The sequence below is a fragment of the Trypanosoma brucei genome, chromosome 10 (assembly GCF_000002445.2).
Source record: "Trypanosoma brucei brucei TREU927 chromosome 10, whole genome shotgun sequence".
Lineage (NCBI taxonomy): Eukaryota > Euglenozoa > Kinetoplastea > Trypanosomatida > Trypanosomatidae > Trypanosoma > Trypanosoma brucei.
In genome coordinates, this window is record NC_007283.1 from 809,347 (window position 1) to 829,562 (window position 20,216).

The following is a 20,216-nucleotide window of genomic DNA, read 5'->3' on the forward strand; positions in this document are numbered from 1 at the left end:
TAATATTCAGGAAAGCGATATTCTGCGAGCGACTCCGTTGCTGCTGTCCGTGTAGTTGACGAAATTTAACGTATTAGGGCTTGCAGGGGTTCTCGACGCACTCAATGGAGGGAAAGAGCGTAGTAGGTGGTTCTCACAAACTTGCTGATGGGAGTTCTTCCTGCGGCACGATTGGCGCAAACCCGGGTTATGCCGGTACAAGCACCCCGTTGGATGCCAGTTCTTCGTTGTATTTTGGGAAGGTAGTAGAGGATGCCGTACCTGTGAGAGTTGAAGTTGGAGAAACCACCACACGACACACCGATCCACAGGGTGCGTCCGTTCCTCTGACCAGGAAGGCAACCGCTAAGGACCGTATAGCAGTAGAAAAGACATCGGATTTCGTATTTTGCGACGAATGTGGTCAAAACATTCCAGTCTCCGAGTGGGCGGATCACCGTGAACATCCGCGAGTGGTGGAACATGTTACCTCATGGGTGGGTAGATTGAACAAATTATTGATTCGTCTTTTCATCGATTTTTTCATGTGGGTGCTCATGAATATTTACTTTCGGGAGGTTGTGGTGGTTAACGAAAAGAGCATTCCAAAAACTGGTGGTGTTGTGTTTTATGGTAACCATCAGAATCAGTTTATCGATGCTATGATGATCCGTGCAAACTGCGGCAGGCCCGTGCGATTCGTTATGGCGGAGAAGTCGTTTCAGAGACCGATCATCGGTCTCTTCGGCCATATGACGGACGCAGTGCCGGTTATAAGGCCGCAGGATGCTCCTCTCAACTCTGGTGAGGGGCGTCTTATTCGCATGGATGGAGATATGATTTATGGGGAGGGTACAAAGTTTACAATGTGTCTTTCCGACAGGGATGTCATAATATGGTACAGAGAGGATGTAAAGTGCACCGCACAGGTTTTGAAGATAAACTCTGACACGGTGCTGCAGTTAACTATGCCCGTTGCGGCATGTGATGCGGTGACTAAGCCTGTGGGGTTTCAAGTGTCTCGGCGCATCGACCACTCTGAAATGTACGCCAGCGTTTATCAGACGCTTCAGAGTGGGCAATGCATCGGCATCTTCCCAGAGGGTGGGTCGCATGACCGCACATCGCTGCTACCTCTCAAGGCAGGTGTCGCTTTATTTAGTCTCGGAGCGGCGGTGCGTGGCATAGACGTCAAGGTTGTGCCGTGCGGACTAACCTACTTTTACGGCCACAAGTTTCGCAGTCGGGCTCATGTTGAATTTGGCGAACCAATTACACCCTCGGCGGAGGTTGTGGCGCTTTTCAACACTGACAAACGCAAGGCCACTGGCATTTTTTTGGAGCAACTAAACGAAGAACTACGCGGCTTTACCATAAATGTGCCCAATATGAGTGCCCTAAACTTTCTTCATGGATTTCGACAGCTGTATCAACCACAAAATTGTATTTTGGCGACACGGGATCACCTACGTCTGACGCGCCGTCTTAGTGTAATTATGGAGGAACAAAAGGGTAACCCAGAATTCATTGACTATCGAAGTAGAGTAGAAAACTATCAGGATTACTGTAATGCACTGCTTGTTCGTGATAGCCAAGCGGCGACACTGGGGAAATTGGGATCTAATGAAGCGCGACAGCTTCACTTGATGTTTCGAAGGTGTTTTACTCTATTTTTGATGGGTGTTATTTTGGTACCGTTCTTTGTTGTTGGGCTCCCCATCGGTATTTTAGCAAAATCCTTATCTGAGAGGCACCGCAAGAAGGCCCTTTCGCAGAGTAATATAAAGATTGTAGGCACCGACGTAATGGGCTCGTACAAACTCATTGTAGGTTTTATCAGTGTGCCTGTCGTATTCTCAATTGTCTCAATTATCACATACGTGTACACCGATCTCCGTACTGCGTTAACAGTCTCAGTTTGCCTTCCCATGACAATGTACGTTTCTCTGCTGATTCTCCAGGAGGCCGCAATTGAAATGCGAGCCGCTCTGCCCCTCTTCATGTCGTTGATATCCAAACACAAACAGTTTTGTAAACTGTACGAACGACGCCGTGCTTTAGTGGCATTGACTAAGGTGCTCGTGAAAAAGTGGGATCCCGAGTTAGAGGAGGAGTTGCAGCATTACGTACAGGAGTCTAAGCAGAGCATGAAACTGCGTGAACCGTCATTGTTTTCCTTGCGGCACGGCGGGCTGCGCCGGCTTGCGGATATCAAAAATTGAGGAACAACTCCACTAACTATATTACTTTCAGTAGCTTTTTTTTGCTATCTTCCATTGAAAGTTATCGACTCTTTTCGTAGTTGGGTGGATGTTTTTAAATCGCACGATATCGTGTCACACCTTGGTCGTCCCGCGGCACCCCCTTGGAATTGAGGTGAACCTGCGTATAAATTGTCTTCGAAGTTTGCGTGTGCGTACGAGTGACGTGGCGTACGGGTGGCTGTGTTTGTGGGAAGGGATTTGCTCCGTAGTTCTCTTTGTTCTGTTAATGTTAATGGCTGTGGAGAAAGGTGGCATCGTGTGTGGGAGGTTCAAGTGGAATAGGGGAACATACCCGAGCATGGGTAGCGGCATCTTTTTTTGCGCGGGGAATTATGTCCCTCTAATGCATGAATGATCGCACGCTTCTGGAGTTGCAGTAATTTGTTCCGTGCTGATATGGTAGTTTCTCCCCTTCGACCACGGGTAGCGGTTGGACTCATAGTGTGCACCCCCAATTGTGACATTTCACCCACCATCGTTTCGAGATGTCTTGAGGTTTTGATAGCACCTAACTGAGGCCGCCCTCCAGGCACCATGCCCCTGCGGCATGTTGCTTAAATATGTCGTGCAAAGGTTCCCTTTTTGTTCACACGTGGTGTGTGTACTTATATTCTCTTTCCTTCTTACTTGACTAGGGGGCAGTTAGAATCGTATACACCTGTGGACGTTGGGAGGCACAGAGGGAATGCAAGCGATAGGAACTTCGCCAAAGGCGCCTCTAGAGGGTGAGAGGGATTTACTTAAAGGGAGAACTGCAATGATTTCGATGCCTGATTGGTCCACAATGTACACGTGCAACCCTGCAGGGAATAAAACATTGTTTGAGTTAGAGGCAATTGTTGTTAAGCGGCTGGAACTTCTGGGTTGGATCGACCAGCTGCTGAACTCACCGAACATGAAGAACCTCAGTCAACTACTTGACGAAGTGGGGGCCCACCTGCCACTTGAACGACGCAAACAGTCAACTCAGCCCGCGGCAGATCACGTCGTCCTTGGGAGAGATAGTGTCGATGGCAGCACTTCTGACACCCCAGGATCGCGTGCACCGCGGCACTCTTCTCGCTCATTAACGGCCATGTTGTCAACGCAGAATGTCTTTGTGTTTGAGGGCGACGAGGATCTTCTTTCCCATCGGCTGGCCCGTTTTGTTTTCTGCATGAGCGAAAAGTGGCGCAAATGGTTCGTGCGCACGGAAGAGATGCTCCTTCGTGCAAGGCTCAGGCTCCAGCTTGCAAAATGTGAAGCTGATTTTCTTCCCAACCTCATGAGACTGAACGGTCTTCCTTGTGACGCCCTTACGGACGATCAGCAACAGGACCCGCGCCTGCAGAAGTATATCATCTACCATACGGCTGTGCAAGGCAAGGGCCAGCTGCGCCGGGCCGATGAGTATTTTTTGGTTCCGTTGTCTCTAGCCACACGCTTGATAAAGGCGCGTAGTGTCCTTTGCTTGCGGGGCCATGCTATCCTTCACCGAGATCAGGTTCAAGAAGTGTTTGTAACCATGTTCTTATCGAAACTTAACAAAGGACTCCACGAGGCGTACCTCGCACGCATGAAGCTGTCGTCACACGAAGATCATGATGAAAGAGAAACCGTGATGAAAATGCTGGATGCTTTTTTGGAGTATTTTATCGAGGACACCATGAATGAGGTGCAGGAAGCTTCGGCTGGTGCTGTAGGTGCTGGTGATGTGCGCCATCTTGCGCAGACACACTTCCCCCTTTGCATGCGTCAGGTGGACGAGCACCTTCGCCGTGAAGGTCACCTTAAGCATCAAGGGCGCTTCACATACGGACTGTTCCTCAAAGCGATCGGTTTGTCGATGCAAGATTCTATGGTCCTCTTTTCTTCTTTGATGACGTTGAAGGCTGGGGCTGCCGGGAAAGGGGACCCTGAAAGTTTTGCAAAAACATCGTACGGGTACAATATACGTCACAACTACGGTATGGAGGGTAAGAAAACTAGCTATAGTTCACTCTCGTGTACATCATTGCTGGGTTTGCCCCCAGTTGTCGATAAGTTTGATTGTCACGGTTGTCCGTTTCGCTTCAAGAATGAGAGTGCATTCCGGGGGGTGTTGTTAAAAGAACAGCTCCACCCACTTGGAAAGGGCCACTCATCAATTAGGCTTGCTGCAAGTGACATTGAAGATATTATACAGGATTGTAAAGGTCAGCATTATACACGGGCCTGCTACAAATATTTCATGGCAACCCATCCAGGCGCGCGCCGCGATACGTTGTTTCGCTCCCCACACGAATATTATGTAACAAGTCGCGAAATGACTGATAAGGTGGGGGACTCTCTATCTGACTCAACCCCAGCACATGAAACGCCCGGCAGGGATAATTTGAAGCGTTCGATCTTCACACCCACCTTGCGCGAGGATGTAGTCCGTCCGCGTGATTCTTTGTAGGTGCTGTGCTACCAGTCTTGTTACATTCTCTGTAATTGCGCACATATCACTGGTTGGGCGGGAGAGAGGGTGCGTAGGTGCTGTATAAGGTGACTCAGGATCCTTCGTGGGTAGAAGCGTATATATATATATACTTTTTTTATATGTGTTTGTGTTTGTGATTGTTTGGTTGTTGCTACTATCGCATAGAAGTGGGGTAGTTGTGACGTATATTTTGCGAAGGTATCATAGAGAGTTCTTGTATCTTGCTTGAGCGGCCCTCTTCAACTCGTGCTTCATAGATACACATCTTTATAGATTGTGAGGGATTACAGAACTGGTTTGACATGCGCCGAGCAAACGCTTTAGGATGGCGTTGTTGGTATTGTGTCCGCTTCTTTTTTTTGCATACAGATTTTTTTTACGTTGCTTTGTTCCATACCAACAAGCGTTACCCTTGTGGTGCACACAGCCTCATAGTAGGGCTTTGCTCCAGGTGTCTTCTTTCTTACCCCTTTGATCCCTCCTTGAAATGCTTGTGAGTGACGAAAAAACATTTGAACTCAATTTCGTATAGGTGGACAAATAGTGACTTAAGAAGGAACTTTCTCCTTTCGCTTCGCATGCTCCGTTCCCCGTGGACTATGCTGTGTGGTGTCGGCCCACCGGGTCTGGCGCCAAAGCGGAAGCCAAAGATACGGATCGAGAGTGGTTATGAGCGGGAGAACCAAAAATATTACGAAGAGCGTGGGCACTTTTTTTCCGCCTTTGCAAGCATATCTATTCTATCACTCGGTTGTACCTTCCTATTCGTCCCTTTGTATCGTATGTACTGCGCCCCTACCGGCCGCGGCGCAGACCCGAAGTTCTACACGCCACAGGCTCAACGGGACCGAGAACAGTTGAATGAAATGTATCCTGTACCCAAGAAGCTCCTCAAGGTGCGTTTTCTGAGCGATGTCGGCAATACGATGCCTATTGCCTTTGTTCCACTGCAGAAGGAGGTGGAGGTCTTGATAGGTGAACCTGCTCTGGCCTTTTACTCTGCATATAACCGTAGCAACCGCACTCTTTTGGGTGTTTCGTCCTATACAATTGCACCACCGGAGGCAACAAACTACCTGAATAAAATTCAGTGTTTCTGTTTTGAAGAACAGCGGTTTAAACCACATGAGTTAGTCGAGATGCCAGTTTTCTTTTATATTGATCGTGACTTTCTTAATGACCCGATGGTAAACTGGCTAGACGAGGTTATTGTCAACTATACTTTCTTCAACTTAGAGAAAACTAAGGACATAATTTTTCGGTCGAATTTAGCGTAGCACATAAGCGACTACTTGTCCACATGGGGAAACTGAAGAGGCCTTAAAACCGCACATGTTACGGAAAGACGAGGGCTGCATGGACTACCAGGCGGTTTCGTACGCTGTGTGAATGAGTTGTAGTTGTCAGTCGCGGGTAGCTACCTGTGAAAAATGTCTCAGATTTTTTTTTTCCGACGCGCGCCGCGTGTATTTTATCGTGTGTGGCGCAGGACGGTGTCGCCTACCACTTACCGGACGTTTATAAAGGTCAAATGCCTCCCTCACCCTCCGTCACATACGTGTATGTGCGTTCGAAAAATTGTGTGGTGTTATGAATGTACGGTTCCCTGCTGTGTTTGTATTTCTCTTACTTCCTTTTTGTTACGCCTTTAAAAATACATTCAGACTTTATTTTAGTCTCTGAAGTGAACTAGAATTTTTTGTTTTCGATAGTCCGCGCACCGCAATTACACGACTACGTGTGGGGACGGTACTGTTGTGTAGCTATCAGCTGTCGGAGGGGTGTGAATCAGGTGCCCCGTCCAAGGATAAGAAAAAAAATACTGAAAAGAGGAACATATATACATTAACACTAACGAAGAAAGAAAGAGACGCTCAAAAGGGGGCAATATCAGGGGATGAATGTTCTCATTGGAAAACGTGAGCTTTTTGCATTCGCGGAACGCTACTCCGAGTGCCGCATAAAGGAGTATGCAGAGCTGGCAGATGGTGCCATACTGTGTTCTTTGTTCGCTGCCGTGTTTCCAAATATGCGCATTCGGACTGCAACATCGCAGACGCACACACGTTCTCAGCTTGCGCATGCAAACTGGTCAGCTTTACGCAAAGCGTTAAGTGCTGTTGGCATCCCTCCGTCGTTGCTTAACCGTGAAAGGCTGCAGTGTGGCGATGCTGAAAGCGGCTTCTCCGCCCTTGTGCTTTTCTACTTTTTGTTTCACCTGTCGAGGCGCAGCGACTTCTCTGCAGAGTTCGCCGCTGATGTCTCTGAAGAGCTCACAGAGTTTCTTCAGTCAGTTGATTCCATCGCGGCACTTGTTGCTGGAGGCGCCATGTCCTTAAGCGCGGTTCCACTGCCTTTACAAGAGCAATTGCGAGGTGCTATTATGAGAACACGTGAAGGATGTGGGCTTCCAGAAGGCGGGAAGGAGAGTGGAAGAAGTTGTGGTGATACGGGCTTAGACACTGCTTGTCCCTCATCTGTTGTCCTTGCTGTGCAGATGGATGGAGGAGATAATGAAAACAACGAGAAAACAACATCGGATGACCTAAAAAGGCCGCCGAGTTTCAGTTCTCCCGAAAAATTTGCTGAGAGGAAGGATGACCGAGTGCCTCAAGAGACAGGGGGAAACGAAAGGGAAGTCCACTCCGGTTATTCAGTCTGTAGGAAGTGGAAACAAGATGACAGAGAGTGTGAAGAGGCATATGACACTATCGACCACTGCGATAGCTGCAGGGGTGGCGATGCTGGGTATCGTAGAATGGCTGCTGGTGTGGCGGAGGAAGTGGGTGATGAGTTGATGGCGCCCATATTTCAACAAAATCGTGATCTTCAAGAGTTACTAATGGTCAAAGAAAAGAAGTGTGAGGAATTAAAAGCACAGAACTTAGAACTACTTGGCCACTTAACTAAACTCCGCATCCAGTATTCGATGGAAAAAGCTTTGCCCTGGCAGGGTGACGATACAGCGAACGAATCTACCAAAGTGGAGAAGGGTGAACTTCTAGCATCGGAGGAAGTGCAACACCTGCGCTCTGTTCTGCAGACCACAAGATCGGAGCGTCGCCGACTTGCGGCAAAGGATGGTGTTCCTATCGATGAACTTCTGGGGGGCATCGTTGATGCGGAGACGGGAGAAGTAATTGATGTTGAAAACGAGGCCACTTTGCTTAATGGTGTGCTCGCTGATGTTCTTCGTGATATTCCTCGCGATCGGCGCGAGGCCCAGAGATGTCTTTGGCGCATTGTGTCCGCCTTCAACGTTTTGGAAGAACGTCTTGCAGTTGCAGTTGGTACACAAAAACCGAATTGTGAGCGAGTGAAAAGGGAAGCAAATACGATCTTTGGTGATGACGGTGGCGAATGTGGGTCACCTGCTTCGGTTTTCCGCCCCCCCACCACTCCGTGCACCACCGCAAAACTTGTTGAGTCTTGTGATGATTCATCAATGTTTGATCTAAAGGCCCCCGCCGACCCTTCTTTGTCGCCTGAAAACATTTTCTCGCGGTTAAAGGAGGAGATGATACTGCGACAGAGGCGATTTGAACGCCAGCTTATTCAACTGCACGACAATGAGGCACGACTGCAGAAACGTATCCATGTACTACAGAACAAAATCTGCCATTTGTGTCAGAGGTCTCTGGAACGTGATTTGACGTGGAAGTCCTTGTGCGCTGCAATCTGTGAAGCCGAACGCACTTCACTTCTTGTTGCAGATGCGGAGAGTGAGGAAGCGGTGGAACGGCTGCTGGAACAAAGGAATGCATGCTACATACGTGCAGACGAAGTATCGGCTTCGCTTATGCGGGACCAAGAGGAGCAAGGTGATGCTCTTATTATGCCCGGTGGCCATGAGAACGACTGCCACGATGTGTGTGAAACAATGAAGGTGCTCCTTGAGAGCGTTACGCAGGACAGAGACAAACTGTTAAAGGAACTCGAAGCTCTGCAAGACGTGGGTGAAACTGGGCGCAATCAAAGAACTGAGCACCAGCAACGGTTGTCAAAGGGTGACTTGAGAAAGTCTGTGCGAACGCTTCTGCAGGAGGAGGGTCACTCGAGCAATGGGGAGTGGTTTGCGCAAACAAGCACGTTTTTTCCCTTTGCTTCCTCACCTTCAAAACTTGTGCTGAAGAATTCGGTGTCCGCAGCACAACAGGAGGACGGTCGACCCCTTCATGGGGGTCGTTGCCCATTGCCTCCAGGGGAAAACCTTTCTGCGCTGCTCTCATTGCCTGGAGTGATAGGACGGTAAAATTTCCTCAAGCAACTACCTGTTTGCCTTTCCTCAAGTAGAGTTGCTATAAAGACATAGACTTTTTACACTTATGTTTGTCCATAGAGTTGGGGAAAACATAGATTTATTTAATGAAAGGGTTAAGTGATCTCATCGATAACCTCTTTGCCAGTGGTAATAGCCCCATTTTTTTGTTCTCTCAACTCTTCCATTTCGTTTTGTTTCGCGGAAAACCCTTTTTCCAGAAGAGATTCTGGGAAGTGTGTGTGTGTGTGTGTGACAACCTGGTCACTGGTCTGCGGCCATAACCGCTTTTCTTTTGAGACCCAATGCGCTTCATACGTGTGACTATGTAGCGTTTTTTGTCACGTTTTGAGCGTTTCGGAAGGAGTGCATGTTTTTTTCGTTGTGCGCGAGGGCTTCTTAACCGTTTCTGTTTATTAAAGTTTATGCTTGTTTTATCTCTGTCTTATCTCTTAGGTTTTAGTGCATAGCGGTACTTTACACGTACCATGTACACCGTGGCTCCTGCTCCGGGTTGTCTTTCCCGCCAACTGCACGTTTCTGGACGTAATAAAAACATTAAAGACATTGATCTTGGTGCTGTTTTCTTTACGCATGAGGATAAGGAGACTCTGGCCCTTATTACATCGTTCGACCTTTCACATAACTGCATTGAAAAGTTACTACATCTGGATGCCCTCGTGTCTCTTACAAGTTTGGACGTGAGTCACAACCGCATTAACGTTGTTGGCACACTCCCTATTACCATCACACGGTTGAATCTCTCTAACAACGGGTTGGTAACGCTTGACAACGTTGGGGCACTGCGAAATCTGCGTGAGCTGGATGTGAGCCACAATAGGCTCGATTCCTTTATTGGCCTGCGGTCCATTTCCACGCTCCAGATATTGAGGGCTGACAATAACCGTATTTTTAGTGTGTCGGAGCTGGGCTGCATGACCTCGCTGCATTTTCTCAGTCTTGATCATAACGTGATTAGAAATGTCAACGAGCTTGTCTTTCTTACATCGACCAAGCACCTTGAGATGCTTTCGTTATGTGGTAATCCCGTTTCAAACATGAAGGGATACAAAAAACTTATAACTCAGTTGTGCCCCGGTCTTCTTTCCCTGGATGGATTGCCTCTTGCAAGCGACACATCGGAGTGTGTCGTTGATGTGCCGGACGACGACGAGGAGGATGAGGAATTACTTACTCCTGTCGCACGACTAGGGCCGTGCCCGGCCCCGCACCCGCTGTTGAAGACTAATCGTGCCGTCCATGGTGGAAATGTTCGCGTTAATGGCTTTCTTCTTGTGGAAGGACAAGGAGGTGAGTCGGCTACTGGAAAAGGCGGCCGTGCAGATTCCTCTGTTCGCCGTTCTGTAGTTGCTACCAAGTGCTGTGGAAACAAGCAGTCTGCTGCAACCGAAACAGGAAAGCCCCCGGAAAATGATCTTTCGAGCATCAAGGTTGCTAGTAGTGATACTTCCGTGTCCTCAAAGCAACGGGACTCTCTAAATGTGGGCCCAGAAGGATCAGAACGGCCCCAGCGGGGAATGCAAAAACAGCGGAAGCTGCAGCAACTGCAGACTAGAGGGTCAGGCGTTGAAGCTCCTACCATCTCTAAAACCACTTCTTCATACGCCAGTAAGATTGCATCCAAAGTTTCTCATCATTCAAGCGAGGAAAAAGACGGGAGTTCATCTTTTTCCGGTTCCCAACCTTCGCGAGATACCGAGCGATTACTGCGGGAGACACAGGTGCTTGTAGAGGAGCTTAGGAAAGAAAATGGATACCTGCGCGCGCGCAACAAGAAGATTGAGGCCCAGCTGAGAGAGGTGCGCAGAGTTGTGACGCACCAGCTTGACGATATAACGGACCTAAGAAAGCGATGTGCTGCTGCCGAGAGCCTTGTGGCTGCGTCCAAAGAGCAAATGGAAAAAGTTAAACGGCACGCGCGTGCCACTGGAAAATACACACACAGTGCGGTGGATGCTATGGCTCTGGAGCAGGAGCGCCTGCGGGCAGGTTACGAGGCTCAGATTGCGGACCTCAACGTGCAGCTGAGGGACGCGCAGATGCGATCAAAGAAAGCGACAATGTGTCCTATCCAACAATCGAGAAGTGGGAAGGTCCTAACGTTAAACACAGAAGATATTAATGGTGCCTGCACCGAAATTGAAATATCGTTGGGAGAGGGTATGAGTAGTCCTACGAGAGAGGGATGTGAGTTATCTCTTGTTTTGTCTCCCACCGACACGACGACAAGCGACTCGGAACGCTCTGTTACACGCGACTTTTGTGATGATGCTGGAGTTTTGAATGGCAGTGTAAACACATCCGGCATCCACAAACCTAAAGGCACGAGGGACACCGAAGAGAGCGCGTGTCTTGAATGACTGTCGTAGTTGCTGTTAGTGGGAACCGTAACCATCTTTGGAGTTTTTTTTTTCGCACCTCCTCCCCTAAGGCAATGTGAGTTCGACTGGATACATCACTTGATCATGCCTGCCTGGGGTGAGATACTGGTTCCTTGGGCAGACTGTGAGGCAGCCATCTGGGGCACTGGTTGATTCACGTAACATTTAGTTCTCCTGTTACCTGCAAGTGACGGAGGTGCAATTGTAGCGGCTAGGTGACGAGATCTGCCTTTGTGTTTCATGAATACATTGTGGAACTTGTAGCATCCTGCGTGTTGTCCGTGCGTTAAGGTTCACCCCTGTCTATTTGTGAGTGGTGAGTGGGGTATGAATCTCATCCCTTGAAAACATTTTTCACTTTGGAGTGCCTTGTTTTTGCTGCAAATTGGGGTCTTCTGTCCTTTGGTTGTATATTTTTTTCCTCCCCATTTACGGCCTTTTTCCAGGTTGCTTTTCGGGACTCCCCATGTTTTGTCGCTTTTGTGGTTTACGGTCGTGCTAGAGCCATTAAACTTTTATCTCAATGATTTTTCTTCCCCGCCGTCACGGTGACAAACACAAACGTGTATGTATGTGTATCCGTGAACTGTACATTTAGAAGACAAAGGAACAAGACCATGGTATCCAACGGTAAAACCAACGGCAACGAGCGGAGCATAACCGGACGGGAACTCCGACCTGTTGAAGGACTTCAGATACGTGTACTTGACGATCCACGCTTAGTTGAACGCATCCGCGTTTTAGATGGGTATTGCTTGCCTATTAAGTACGGGGACCACTACTATGACACGTACGTGCGGCCTTGTGCTCACAGGTATAGCCAAATTGCCCTCTTTCACGACATGCTTGTGGGGAGTTGTACCTGTAGACTTGAGCGCACTGAGGATGAGGATGAGTTTTTTCTCTATATCATGACGATTGCAGTACTTGAGCCGTATCGGCGGCTCGGTGTTGGTAGTCGGTTGCTTGAGAGCGTCCTACGTGCAGTGGCTAGCGAGACGAAGGTACGCGTCCGGCAGGTGACGTTGCATATGCAGGTGAGTTCTCCAGTGATTGAATTTTACAAAACGTTTGGGTTTGAAGTAATGGAAAGAGTGCCAGACTACTATACAAACTTGGACGAATGTGACGCCTACCTCCTCCGCAAGGTGATTGACCAACCCCATCTTGAGTCAAAGCAACATCAAAATCGAAAAGCAAAGGGGGGTGCTGGAAAGGGTGGGAAGGCGAAGTGAAAGCAATGGGAGTATGGTGAAGAAATAGGGTTAGCTGCGCGAATTTGTACTTCGTCGGTGCATGCGCGCCCCGGAATGAGCGTTCCATGGGACAATGACGCTGCTGCTTTCTTCCCCCCCCCCCATAACGAGGAATATAAATAGTTTAAATAAACACATAAAAGTGTGTACCTTCGGTTAAATTATATCCTCTTGAGGGCATTGTGTCGCTACCTCGTTCTTGGTCTTCAATCTCGACTCGCCATTTTTTTTTTTATACCTCCTTTGGTGCTTCGGCAATGCGTTTCGTTACCTGGTCAACAGCGGAGGGAGGTTTTCGAAGGATCGTTGGGTAAAGAGTTAGGTAGATCGTGATAATTTGCGGAGTCGGAGGGGCTGACAACAAGCAACAGCTACCGGGCAACGACAATGCGTTACTATCCCACTGGTCTTGACCGTGATTCACACATTTCAGGTGTACGCCCCGGAGGAGGGGCTCCAGTTTCACACGACGTAAACAAACGAAGGGACAATTTGCCTGATCATGTGTTTGCCTCCATCCGTGAGGAGGTTCTAATGGAGGAGCGAATGCGCCATGTAAATGCGGAGGCGCGAGCCCGTGCACAGCTAATACAAGCCTCAGGCACACACGGAAAACGTATGGCCGGTGGTTCTGTTGGTGATGATCGCCGCGAGCTTGAGCGGGTGTCGAGTGCAGAGGCAGTGAATGCTCGCCATCGTGCGCTGTTGGAGTTATATTCACTGGAGATGGAGGGGTGGAAGGAAGAATTGGCAGAGCGGGGGTTGAGCATAGAGATGTAGAGTGGAGGGAGCAAGGCATGATTATCCTTTCCTTTGTTTGCTGTTTTCACTGGCCGTGCCGGCGGGGGGTTGTGTGCCGTTTAGTATGTATATCAGCTGTGCTTCCCTTATGGACTGGCCGCGGCGCGCTGCCACACGTGGGGTGACCCAGCAATCAAAGTCGGCAGCAATTTGTGTTCTACCCTTTCCAGCTTTTTTTTTTACACACTGGCTTTCCGGTTAGATATTCATTACTTGGGTTTTTCTTTGGGTACCTCTTTTTTTTCCATTCTTGGAAATATGCTTTTCCTCTCTACACACACCGCTCCCCAAACACTAGTGGTTTATTGTTTGTTACGGGAGAAGGGGAGAAAGTAGAGGCGGGGGGAAGGTTTTGCACCAAGCACGCAAAAACAACAAGAGAAACAGTAGTGACAGGGCTGGGAAGGAGGAAAAGGGAAGAACAAGTTCTTATTACCTCACTACATGGATCTTGCACAGGCAAAGACTATTCTTGATGCACATGACCCCAGGGTTGTTCGTGTGTTCCAGGAGAGCGTACCGGAGCTTGGCTTGCGGCGGCTCGACGCATGCGTTCTGGAGTACCTTTTGAGGATGCTTGAGGGGCAGATGAACCCAGCATCATACCTCCCGGAAAAGACGATTGAGCAGACGCTCAGACTTTATTTGAATGAATTCCAAGTTTGCCCGGATGAAAATGCTGTGGATTCGGCTGTGGTTTCCATATGCAACGCCATGGAGACGAGCGGGCTGGTGCAAAAACCCAAGGAGGATTCGAGTCGTCTTGTTAATGCGGTCAGCATCGGTAGGCAATACGAGGAGAACCTGAAAAAGGCGACGATGATACGGACTGTGGGTAGGGCGGCTGTAGTTAACACAAATGCGGACTGGACTTGGGAGACAAAACGCAATGCAGCAAAGGAGACCCGCAAAAAGCGGAAAGAGGAAGAAAAGAAGTCCATGCTGGCAGAGGAATATGAGGAGTTCCTCCAAAAACGTGGTATTGCCAGTGCAACCGCCATAGTTAAAATCCATCACAAGAGTGACGGGGTACAGTACACTACGGATATACGGTGCGAGAATATCCGTATCCACATGGGCAAGCAGGTGCTTTTGGATAACACGGAGCTCACTATACTTTCAGGTCACAAGTATGGGCTCGTTGGGCGCAATGGAACGGGCAAAACAACACTGTTACGTGCGTTGACGGAGCGGGAGATAGAAGGCGTGAGTCCGTTTGTTCAGATTCTTCATGTAGAACAAGAGGTGGTGGCAGGAGGGGAAACTCCACTCGAAGTTATACTGTCAGCCGACGTGGAGCGCGAGCAATTACTGCGTGAGGAACAGGAACTGCTCAAGCGCAGCGACGACGAAGCCAACAACCGGTTGAAGGACGTTTATGAGCGGTTGTATGCTATCGAAGCGCATAGTGCGGAAGCACGCGCGTCAGCTATTCTTAGTGGTTTAAGTTTTACACGCGAAATGATGACCAGTCCAACGAAGAACCTTTCTGGTGGTTGGCGTATGCGTGTGGCATTGGCACGTGCACTGTTTGTGGAACCGGACGTTCTGCTGCTGGATGAGCCTACAAACCACCTTGATCTCTTTGCCGTTCTATGGCTTGAGCAGTTCTTGAGGGATTGGAAGCACACACTTGTGGTGGTTTCCCATTCTCGATCCTTCTTAAACAATGTGTGTGGCGAGATCATCCATCTTGATGACAAAAAGTTGCACTACTACACAGGCAATTACGATCAGTTTGAGATTACGCGTGTAGAGCAGTTGCGGCAGCAGCAGAAACACCACGACGCACAAGAGCGGCAGCGTGCTCACATGCAAAAATTCATCGATCGCTTTCGTTACAACGCTAAGAAGGCCAAGATGGCCCAATCGCGTATCAAAACACTTGAACGCATGGAAGTTGTGGCTGCCGTGAAATACGACCCGCAGTTTTCTTTTAAGTTTCCAGATCCAGAGCCCATTTCTGGGTCATATTTACAGTTGGTTGATTGCGAATTCGGTTACAAACCGGGGACAACGCTATTTCGCGACGTTAACATGGGTATCGACGAAAACTCTCGGATTGGTCTTCTGGGTGCGAATGGTGCAGGTAAGTCAACTTTCATGAACATTTGTTGTGGAAAATTGGAACCGCGCCAGGGCCATGTGGTGCGCAACCAAAAAATTCGTGTTGCTCATTTTGCACAACACCATCTTGAGGCGCTCACACCCCAGCTTTCTTCTGTTGAGTTCATGCGCTCAAAGTTTCCGCAAGTGGAAGATCAACAGTTACGTGCCCATTTGGGCTCTCTTGGCCTTTCGGGTGATAAGGCACTTCAACCCATATACACACTTTCTGGTGGGCAGAAATCACGTGCCGTACTTGCTTGGATTACCTTCACGCGACCTCATCTATTGTTACTGGATGAGCCGACGAACCACCTCGATATTGACACCCTTGACGCCCTCATCGAGTCGCTTCTTGATTACAAAGGTGGGTTGGTGGTGATATCGCACGATGAACACTTTATTACATCGGTGTGCGATGAGATGTTTGTGTGTGGTAACGAGACAATAAAGAGATTTGATGGAGACTTCTCAGAGTATCGGGATATTGTTATGAAGCAGATGCGCTGAGAAATGTTTTCTATACGTTAAGCCTTCGATCCAGTTGATCAAGAGAGCGCTCTCAGTAATACGTATGGGGGAGGACATACGAAAAAAAAAAGATTAAACATAAATCTATCGAGGTTTTTTTTTGTATACGAAGTAAACCAGCAGGATACCAAGTTTTTTTTGTACCCTTCAGTCATTTTTTTTTTGCCTTTGCGTGTTGCTAATGGAAATTACAAGTACGTTATTCTGCTGTTTCCCTCCACTTTTGAGCTCTGCCGCGCTTTGGTCTAGGTTGTTGTGCCCCCGGGAGTGATAGAAGAAAAAGTGGGGGAAATGACAAAACAGCAGATGTGCCTCCGAGATTTTTTTCTAAAAGGGAAAAAAGGTATGATTAAAGACGCTTGTAGTGATGTGATTGATCTTCATGTTGCTGTTAAGGGGGACGAGTTGGTTGATGCCTTTTCCTCTAAGGAGAAACATGAATTTTTGGACTCAATGCCACCCATGAAGCATTCTACCGATGTCTCTGCGTCATGTTACCTGGACGATAACGTGCCAGAAAGCTCCAGCAGTAATCACGGGGAGGGTTCCACTTTAGCAAGACCCAGTGGCGTAACCGCTTTCCCCTTTCAGACGAAACATGTTGGTAAATACGGCGCACTGACAACACGTAGTAGCAAACGCCCTCGTTCAGGGGCTCAGACATGTCTGGATTTTGGTCAAAGTGACATTGGTGGCGTGACCACCTGCAGGATATGTGGAATGATTTATAACGCCGTTATGCCTGAAGATATACGTTTGCACAGGAGGTTCTGTCGACCCCAGGCACTCTCCAACAAAAGGCGTAAGGAATTAGATGCTGCTGATGGTCATTGTGTGTGGCTTGCTTCAAGAGATGTTATCGTGCAACTCGATAGACTTGCTGGGTCTCAACGACAGAACTTGGCAATGCAGAGAAGATACCGCGCCGGTGCAGCGCCAGTGTGCCTTAAAGTGCAAGAGTCCACAGCAGATGAGTTCATTTGCTATGTACTTGAGTGCGGTGCACGGGGTTTAGCACGCAGCGCCGTGGTTTCTCGGTTTGTTGAAGCTCTGCAGTTCGATGACGTCACACTACAGGGTGAATCAGATTATTGCTTGGTCGCTGTTGTGCAAGTTTATTTGGAGCGACTCGTTTGTGTTGTGGCGGGGAGACCTGTCGCCCGTACACATGAACCTACGCTACTCCCGTACAAGAACCATTGCGAAACAGCACTTGGAGGGAAGCAGTATTTGGAAACTTCACAGAAGACCCTGTGTGATGTACCGTATATATGGCTACAAAGTGAGTTGGTGCTTGCCACCACATGGAGGGGGTGCTTGCAACAGCAAATAGCACCCGCAGTAAAATCGCAGCGGGACGTTACGCGAGACTTTTTCAAATGTAGGGGCATGGCAAGCGAGAAGAAGTTTGAGGATTTGCAGCAAACTCGTTCTCTTGGCGACGCTGCCTTAAGTCGCGCCCTGTCCACTTTGGGTCGTCATGTAACGTACGGCTGCGCGTTGTGTCCGCGTAGGCAGTTTTCGTATGACAGTAGCGTAGTTAATGAAAGCGTGTTGCATCGTGTCGCTGGAGTTATGGGATGTGATGATGTTTCCACTTTGTACACCCACACCGGTGCGTCGTCTCATTTTCAATAATCAAAGGAACGTACAATTTTCTATAGGGACTGTCCACCAATGTGGCGTTGAGAAATTCCGTCCCATGTCATAGAGAGTCGCTTTTGTATATTTCACCTTTTATTCTTTTGTTTTTTTTTTTTGAAATTCAATCTAGTTCTCCTTTTTTTTTTCTTGACATTTTGTTGTGCTGCATGCTTCCTCCTGGTCGTCTGGTGGGGTGGACGTTGTAGCGGTGATACATGGAAGGAGCTCTCTTTCTGGAGGGCCGCAATGTCGTTTTCTTTTTTGTTCCTTTTAAAAATTTATTTGTCGTTGCTGTGAAGCATGACGGTGTGGAGGAGCAGATGAGGTGTGTTTTGGTTTGGGAAGATGAGAAGGGTCTTTTCAACGTCATAACTGCTGATGGTGGCGGGAAATGGTACCGATTAATGGGCCGTGGGCGCATACGCGTTATGTTTCGTGTGGTGGCGACGGTTGCGGGAAGGGATTTCTTTCCTCCTCTTCTTGTTCATAAATTTAAAAGACCTTCGATTTTCCCTTTCCCCTTATTTTCGTGGGAGCTGCCCCCTTCTTTCTTCCTGCCCACCCGTCCGTACTTCGGGCCGCAGCGGTGCGGAGGCGTTTCTTATCCCTTTTATCCTTTTCCTTTTTCTTTTTTGTTTGTTTTGTTTACTGATTTATATTTTAAAGGCGTTGGGGTATTAGAATACAACAAGGACGCGATGTATCTGCTCCTGCGGTGTTTTCTTCCCCTTTTCAGTTTTGTGCATGTAATTTGTCTTCCCTTCTCTTATGGAGGTGGTGGTTGAAGGGAAACAATGTTCGAGAGAAAGGTTAGAAAGTGTGCGAGAATTAAACGAAACTTCTGCAGAGAGAGTTGAGGTTGCATTAGATCATTTCTTCACATAATGAAAGGTTAAAGCAAAGGGTAGGGGAAATAATCGAAAGCGTGGATGTACAAGGACATCAAGTATTCAGAGGAGACTTCTCTCAGAAGTTTACTTTCTATTTACTTTGTCTTCTTTGCTTAAAAAAAAAACTCTTGCTGTAACCTTGCGGTTACGGGAAACTGTTTTTGTTGTTAGCTTCATGGACAAATTTTGTTCGTAGGTCTTAAAGGAAGCAACTAAAAAAAAAAAAGAAGCCAACAAAAGGAAGGTAGTTAGGTGTAACAATTTGCTTCATACTGGATTCTCTCTTGTACTATTCTTCTTTTCTTTTGCTACTTTCCCATCCTTTATTGATAATTAGGCTTCGCTACTTCGAGCAACAGTACTAATAACGTTTTTTTCTCGTGTTTGCACGTGTACGCGACTTCCGTTATCTCGTCTTGCTCACATTAGCCCGCAAGACAACGGAACCGAGGAATCCGACACAAACACTACCAGGTGATAAGGTGTACCTTTCCGCGCCGCTGCTACCACAAATTCATTCGTTCTATTGTGGAGGCAACACCTTGTGCTTGTCTGGCTAGATATACACCGCTGATTCTTTTAGGTCTTAGACAGTTAGTTAGCTCCTTCAGTTGCTTCATCTGTCTGTGGCACCGCAATGTATCAAGACCGTTGCATATTTTTCTCCAAAATGGGGGCCTGTCGGCATGGGGACGGCTGCACGAAGGTTCATGTCCGGCCAACCACCTCGCCGACAGTTCTTTTTCCCTTCATGTACCCGAACCCCGCGGCTATTGAGCACATTCAGGATAGGGAATGGAATTTTCACTTTGAAAGGAAGTATTTGAGGCGGCATTTTGAGCACTTTTACAAGGAGACGTGGCGGACGTTTATGGAACTTGGACGGATTGCTGAGCTGCGCGTTGTGAGCAACCTCGGAGACCATTTGCTTGGCAACGTTTATATCCGCTTTGAAGATAGTCACGATGCCTCTCGCATCGTACGGGAACTAAAGGCGAAGAAATTGAACGACATTGTTCTGTTGCCGGAGCTGAGTCCTGTAACAAACTTTGCTGAGGCTTGCTGTAAGGAGGACCTGGAGGGTAAATGCGAACGCGGACCGCAGTGTAATTACCTGCACATCATGAAGGTGTCTCGGAAATTAATGGAGAAGTTAGAAAAAGAGCAGGCTAAGTTTTGGAAAAAGAAGGAGAAGCACAGCAGCAGCAGCAGTAGCAGTCGCAAGAGGGAACGCTCAAAAGAACGTGGTGGAGAGCGCTCGAAGGAACGCTCGAAGGAGCGCGGGAGGGACAGGCAAAAGTCACCTCGGGGGTATTCCAGCGACATGTGCCATATTTGTGGAAAATCTGGTCACATCTCTCGCGAATGCCCCTTAAAATAAGAATAGGAGCAGAAAAGAGAAAATAAACATAAAAAAATATAATATAACAAAGATGTCATTCGGGCTCGCGGCGCGGGTTCTGTTTGAGAATGCCGTATGGTAATGAACGCGTATTATGTTGTGGAGGGGATAAGGGGGGGGGGTCTTCAATTAATGAAGAAAAAAAAATAAAGAAAAATTGACTAGCGTGAAAGAAGATGGGCGACTAAGTGAGCTAAGAACTCTGTGGGTGTAGGGCGGGGGCACCTTGTACTGTTAATG

General features: G+C 48.1%; 11 protein-coding genes across 11 annotated transcripts, besides 1 other annotated feature; all 11 read left to right on the forward strand.

The window, feature by feature from the left end:
- Positions 1–104: 104 nt before the first annotated feature.
- Tb10.70.4400 (glycerol-3-phosphate acyltransferase, putative) lies at positions 105–2,201 on the forward strand (the record flags this gene model as incomplete). Its single annotated transcript, XM_817469.1, has 1 exon — positions 105–2,201. The coding sequence occupies one exon, from the start codon at positions 105–107 to the stop codon at positions 2,199–2,201; it is 2,097 nt and encodes a 698-aa protein (XP_822562.1).
- A 727-nt stretch (positions 2,202–2,928) lies between these two features.
- Positions 2,929–4,662, forward strand: Tb10.70.4390 (DNA primase large subunit, putative; the record flags this gene model as incomplete). The annotated part of the gene is made up of 1 exon (XM_817470.1): positions 2,929–4,662. The coding sequence occupies one exon, from the start codon at positions 2,929–2,931 to the stop codon at positions 4,660–4,662; it is 1,734 nt and encodes a 577-aa protein (XP_822563.1).
- A 602-nt stretch (positions 4,663–5,264) lies between these two features.
- Tb10.70.4380 (cytochrome C oxidase assembly protein, putative) lies at positions 5,265–5,963 on the forward strand (the record flags this gene model as incomplete). The annotated part of the gene is made up of 1 exon (XM_817471.1): positions 5,265–5,963. One exon carries the CDS (start codon positions 5,265–5,267, stop codon positions 5,961–5,963), a length of 699 nt encoding a protein of 232 aa, XP_822564.1.
- A 620-nt stretch (positions 5,964–6,583) lies between these two features.
- On the forward strand, positions 6,584–8,938 carry Tb10.70.4370 (hypothetical protein, conserved; the record flags this gene model as incomplete). The annotated part of the gene is made up of 1 exon (XM_817472.1): positions 6,584–8,938. The coding sequence occupies one exon, from the start codon at positions 6,584–6,586 to the stop codon at positions 8,936–8,938; it is 2,355 nt and encodes a 784-aa protein (XP_822565.1).
- Positions 8,939–9,432: 494 nt separating this feature from the next.
- Tb10.70.4360 (hypothetical protein, conserved) lies at positions 9,433–11,325 on the forward strand (the record flags this gene model as incomplete). Its single annotated transcript, XM_817473.1, has 1 exon — positions 9,433–11,325. One exon carries the CDS (start codon positions 9,433–9,435, stop codon positions 11,323–11,325), a length of 1,893 nt encoding a protein of 630 aa, XP_822566.1.
- A 638-nt stretch (positions 11,326–11,963) lies between these two features.
- Tb10.70.4350 (N-acetyltransferase, putative) lies at positions 11,964–12,581 on the forward strand (the record flags this gene model as incomplete). The annotated part of the gene is made up of 1 exon (XM_817474.1): positions 11,964–12,581. The coding sequence occupies one exon, from the start codon at positions 11,964–11,966 to the stop codon at positions 12,579–12,581; it is 618 nt and encodes a 205-aa protein (XP_822567.1).
- A 408-nt stretch (positions 12,582–12,989) lies between these two features.
- Positions 12,990–13,382, forward strand: Tb10.70.4340 (hypothetical protein, conserved; the record flags this gene model as incomplete). Its single annotated transcript, XM_817475.1, has 1 exon — positions 12,990–13,382. The coding sequence occupies one exon, from the start codon at positions 12,990–12,992 to the stop codon at positions 13,380–13,382; it is 393 nt and encodes a 130-aa protein (XP_822568.1).
- Positions 13,383–13,847: 465 nt separating this feature from the next.
- Positions 13,848–16,019, forward strand: Tb10.70.4330 (ABC transporter, putative; the record flags this gene model as incomplete). The annotated part of the gene is made up of 1 exon (XM_817476.1): positions 13,848–16,019. The coding sequence occupies one exon, from the start codon at positions 13,848–13,850 to the stop codon at positions 16,017–16,019; it is 2,172 nt and encodes a 723-aa protein (XP_822569.1).
- A 312-nt stretch (positions 16,020–16,331) lies between these two features.
- On the forward strand, positions 16,332–17,678 carry Tb10.70.4320 (hypothetical protein, conserved; the record flags this gene model as incomplete). The annotated part of the gene is made up of 1 exon (XM_817477.1): positions 16,332–17,678. The coding sequence occupies one exon, from the start codon at positions 16,332–16,334 to the stop codon at positions 17,676–17,678; it is 1,347 nt and encodes a 448-aa protein (XP_822570.1).
- Positions 17,679–17,899: 221 nt separating this feature from the next.
- On the forward strand, positions 17,900–18,469 carry Tb10.70.4310 (hypothetical protein; the record flags this gene model as incomplete). The annotated part of the gene is made up of 1 exon (XM_817478.1): positions 17,900–18,469. One exon carries the CDS (start codon positions 17,900–17,902, stop codon positions 18,467–18,469), a length of 570 nt encoding a protein of 189 aa, XP_822571.1.
- A 742-nt stretch (positions 18,470–19,211) lies between these two features.
- Tb10.70.4300 (U2 splicing auxiliary factor, putative) lies at positions 19,212–19,955 on the forward strand (the record flags this gene model as incomplete). Its single annotated transcript, XM_817479.1, has 1 exon — positions 19,212–19,955. The coding sequence occupies one exon, from the start codon at positions 19,212–19,214 to the stop codon at positions 19,953–19,955; it is 744 nt and encodes a 247-aa protein (XP_822572.1).
- Positions 19,956–19,974: 19 nt separating this feature from the next.
- Positions 19,975–20,002: a sequence feature (AT_rich).
- The last annotated feature ends 214 nt before the right edge of the window (positions 20,003–20,216 follow it).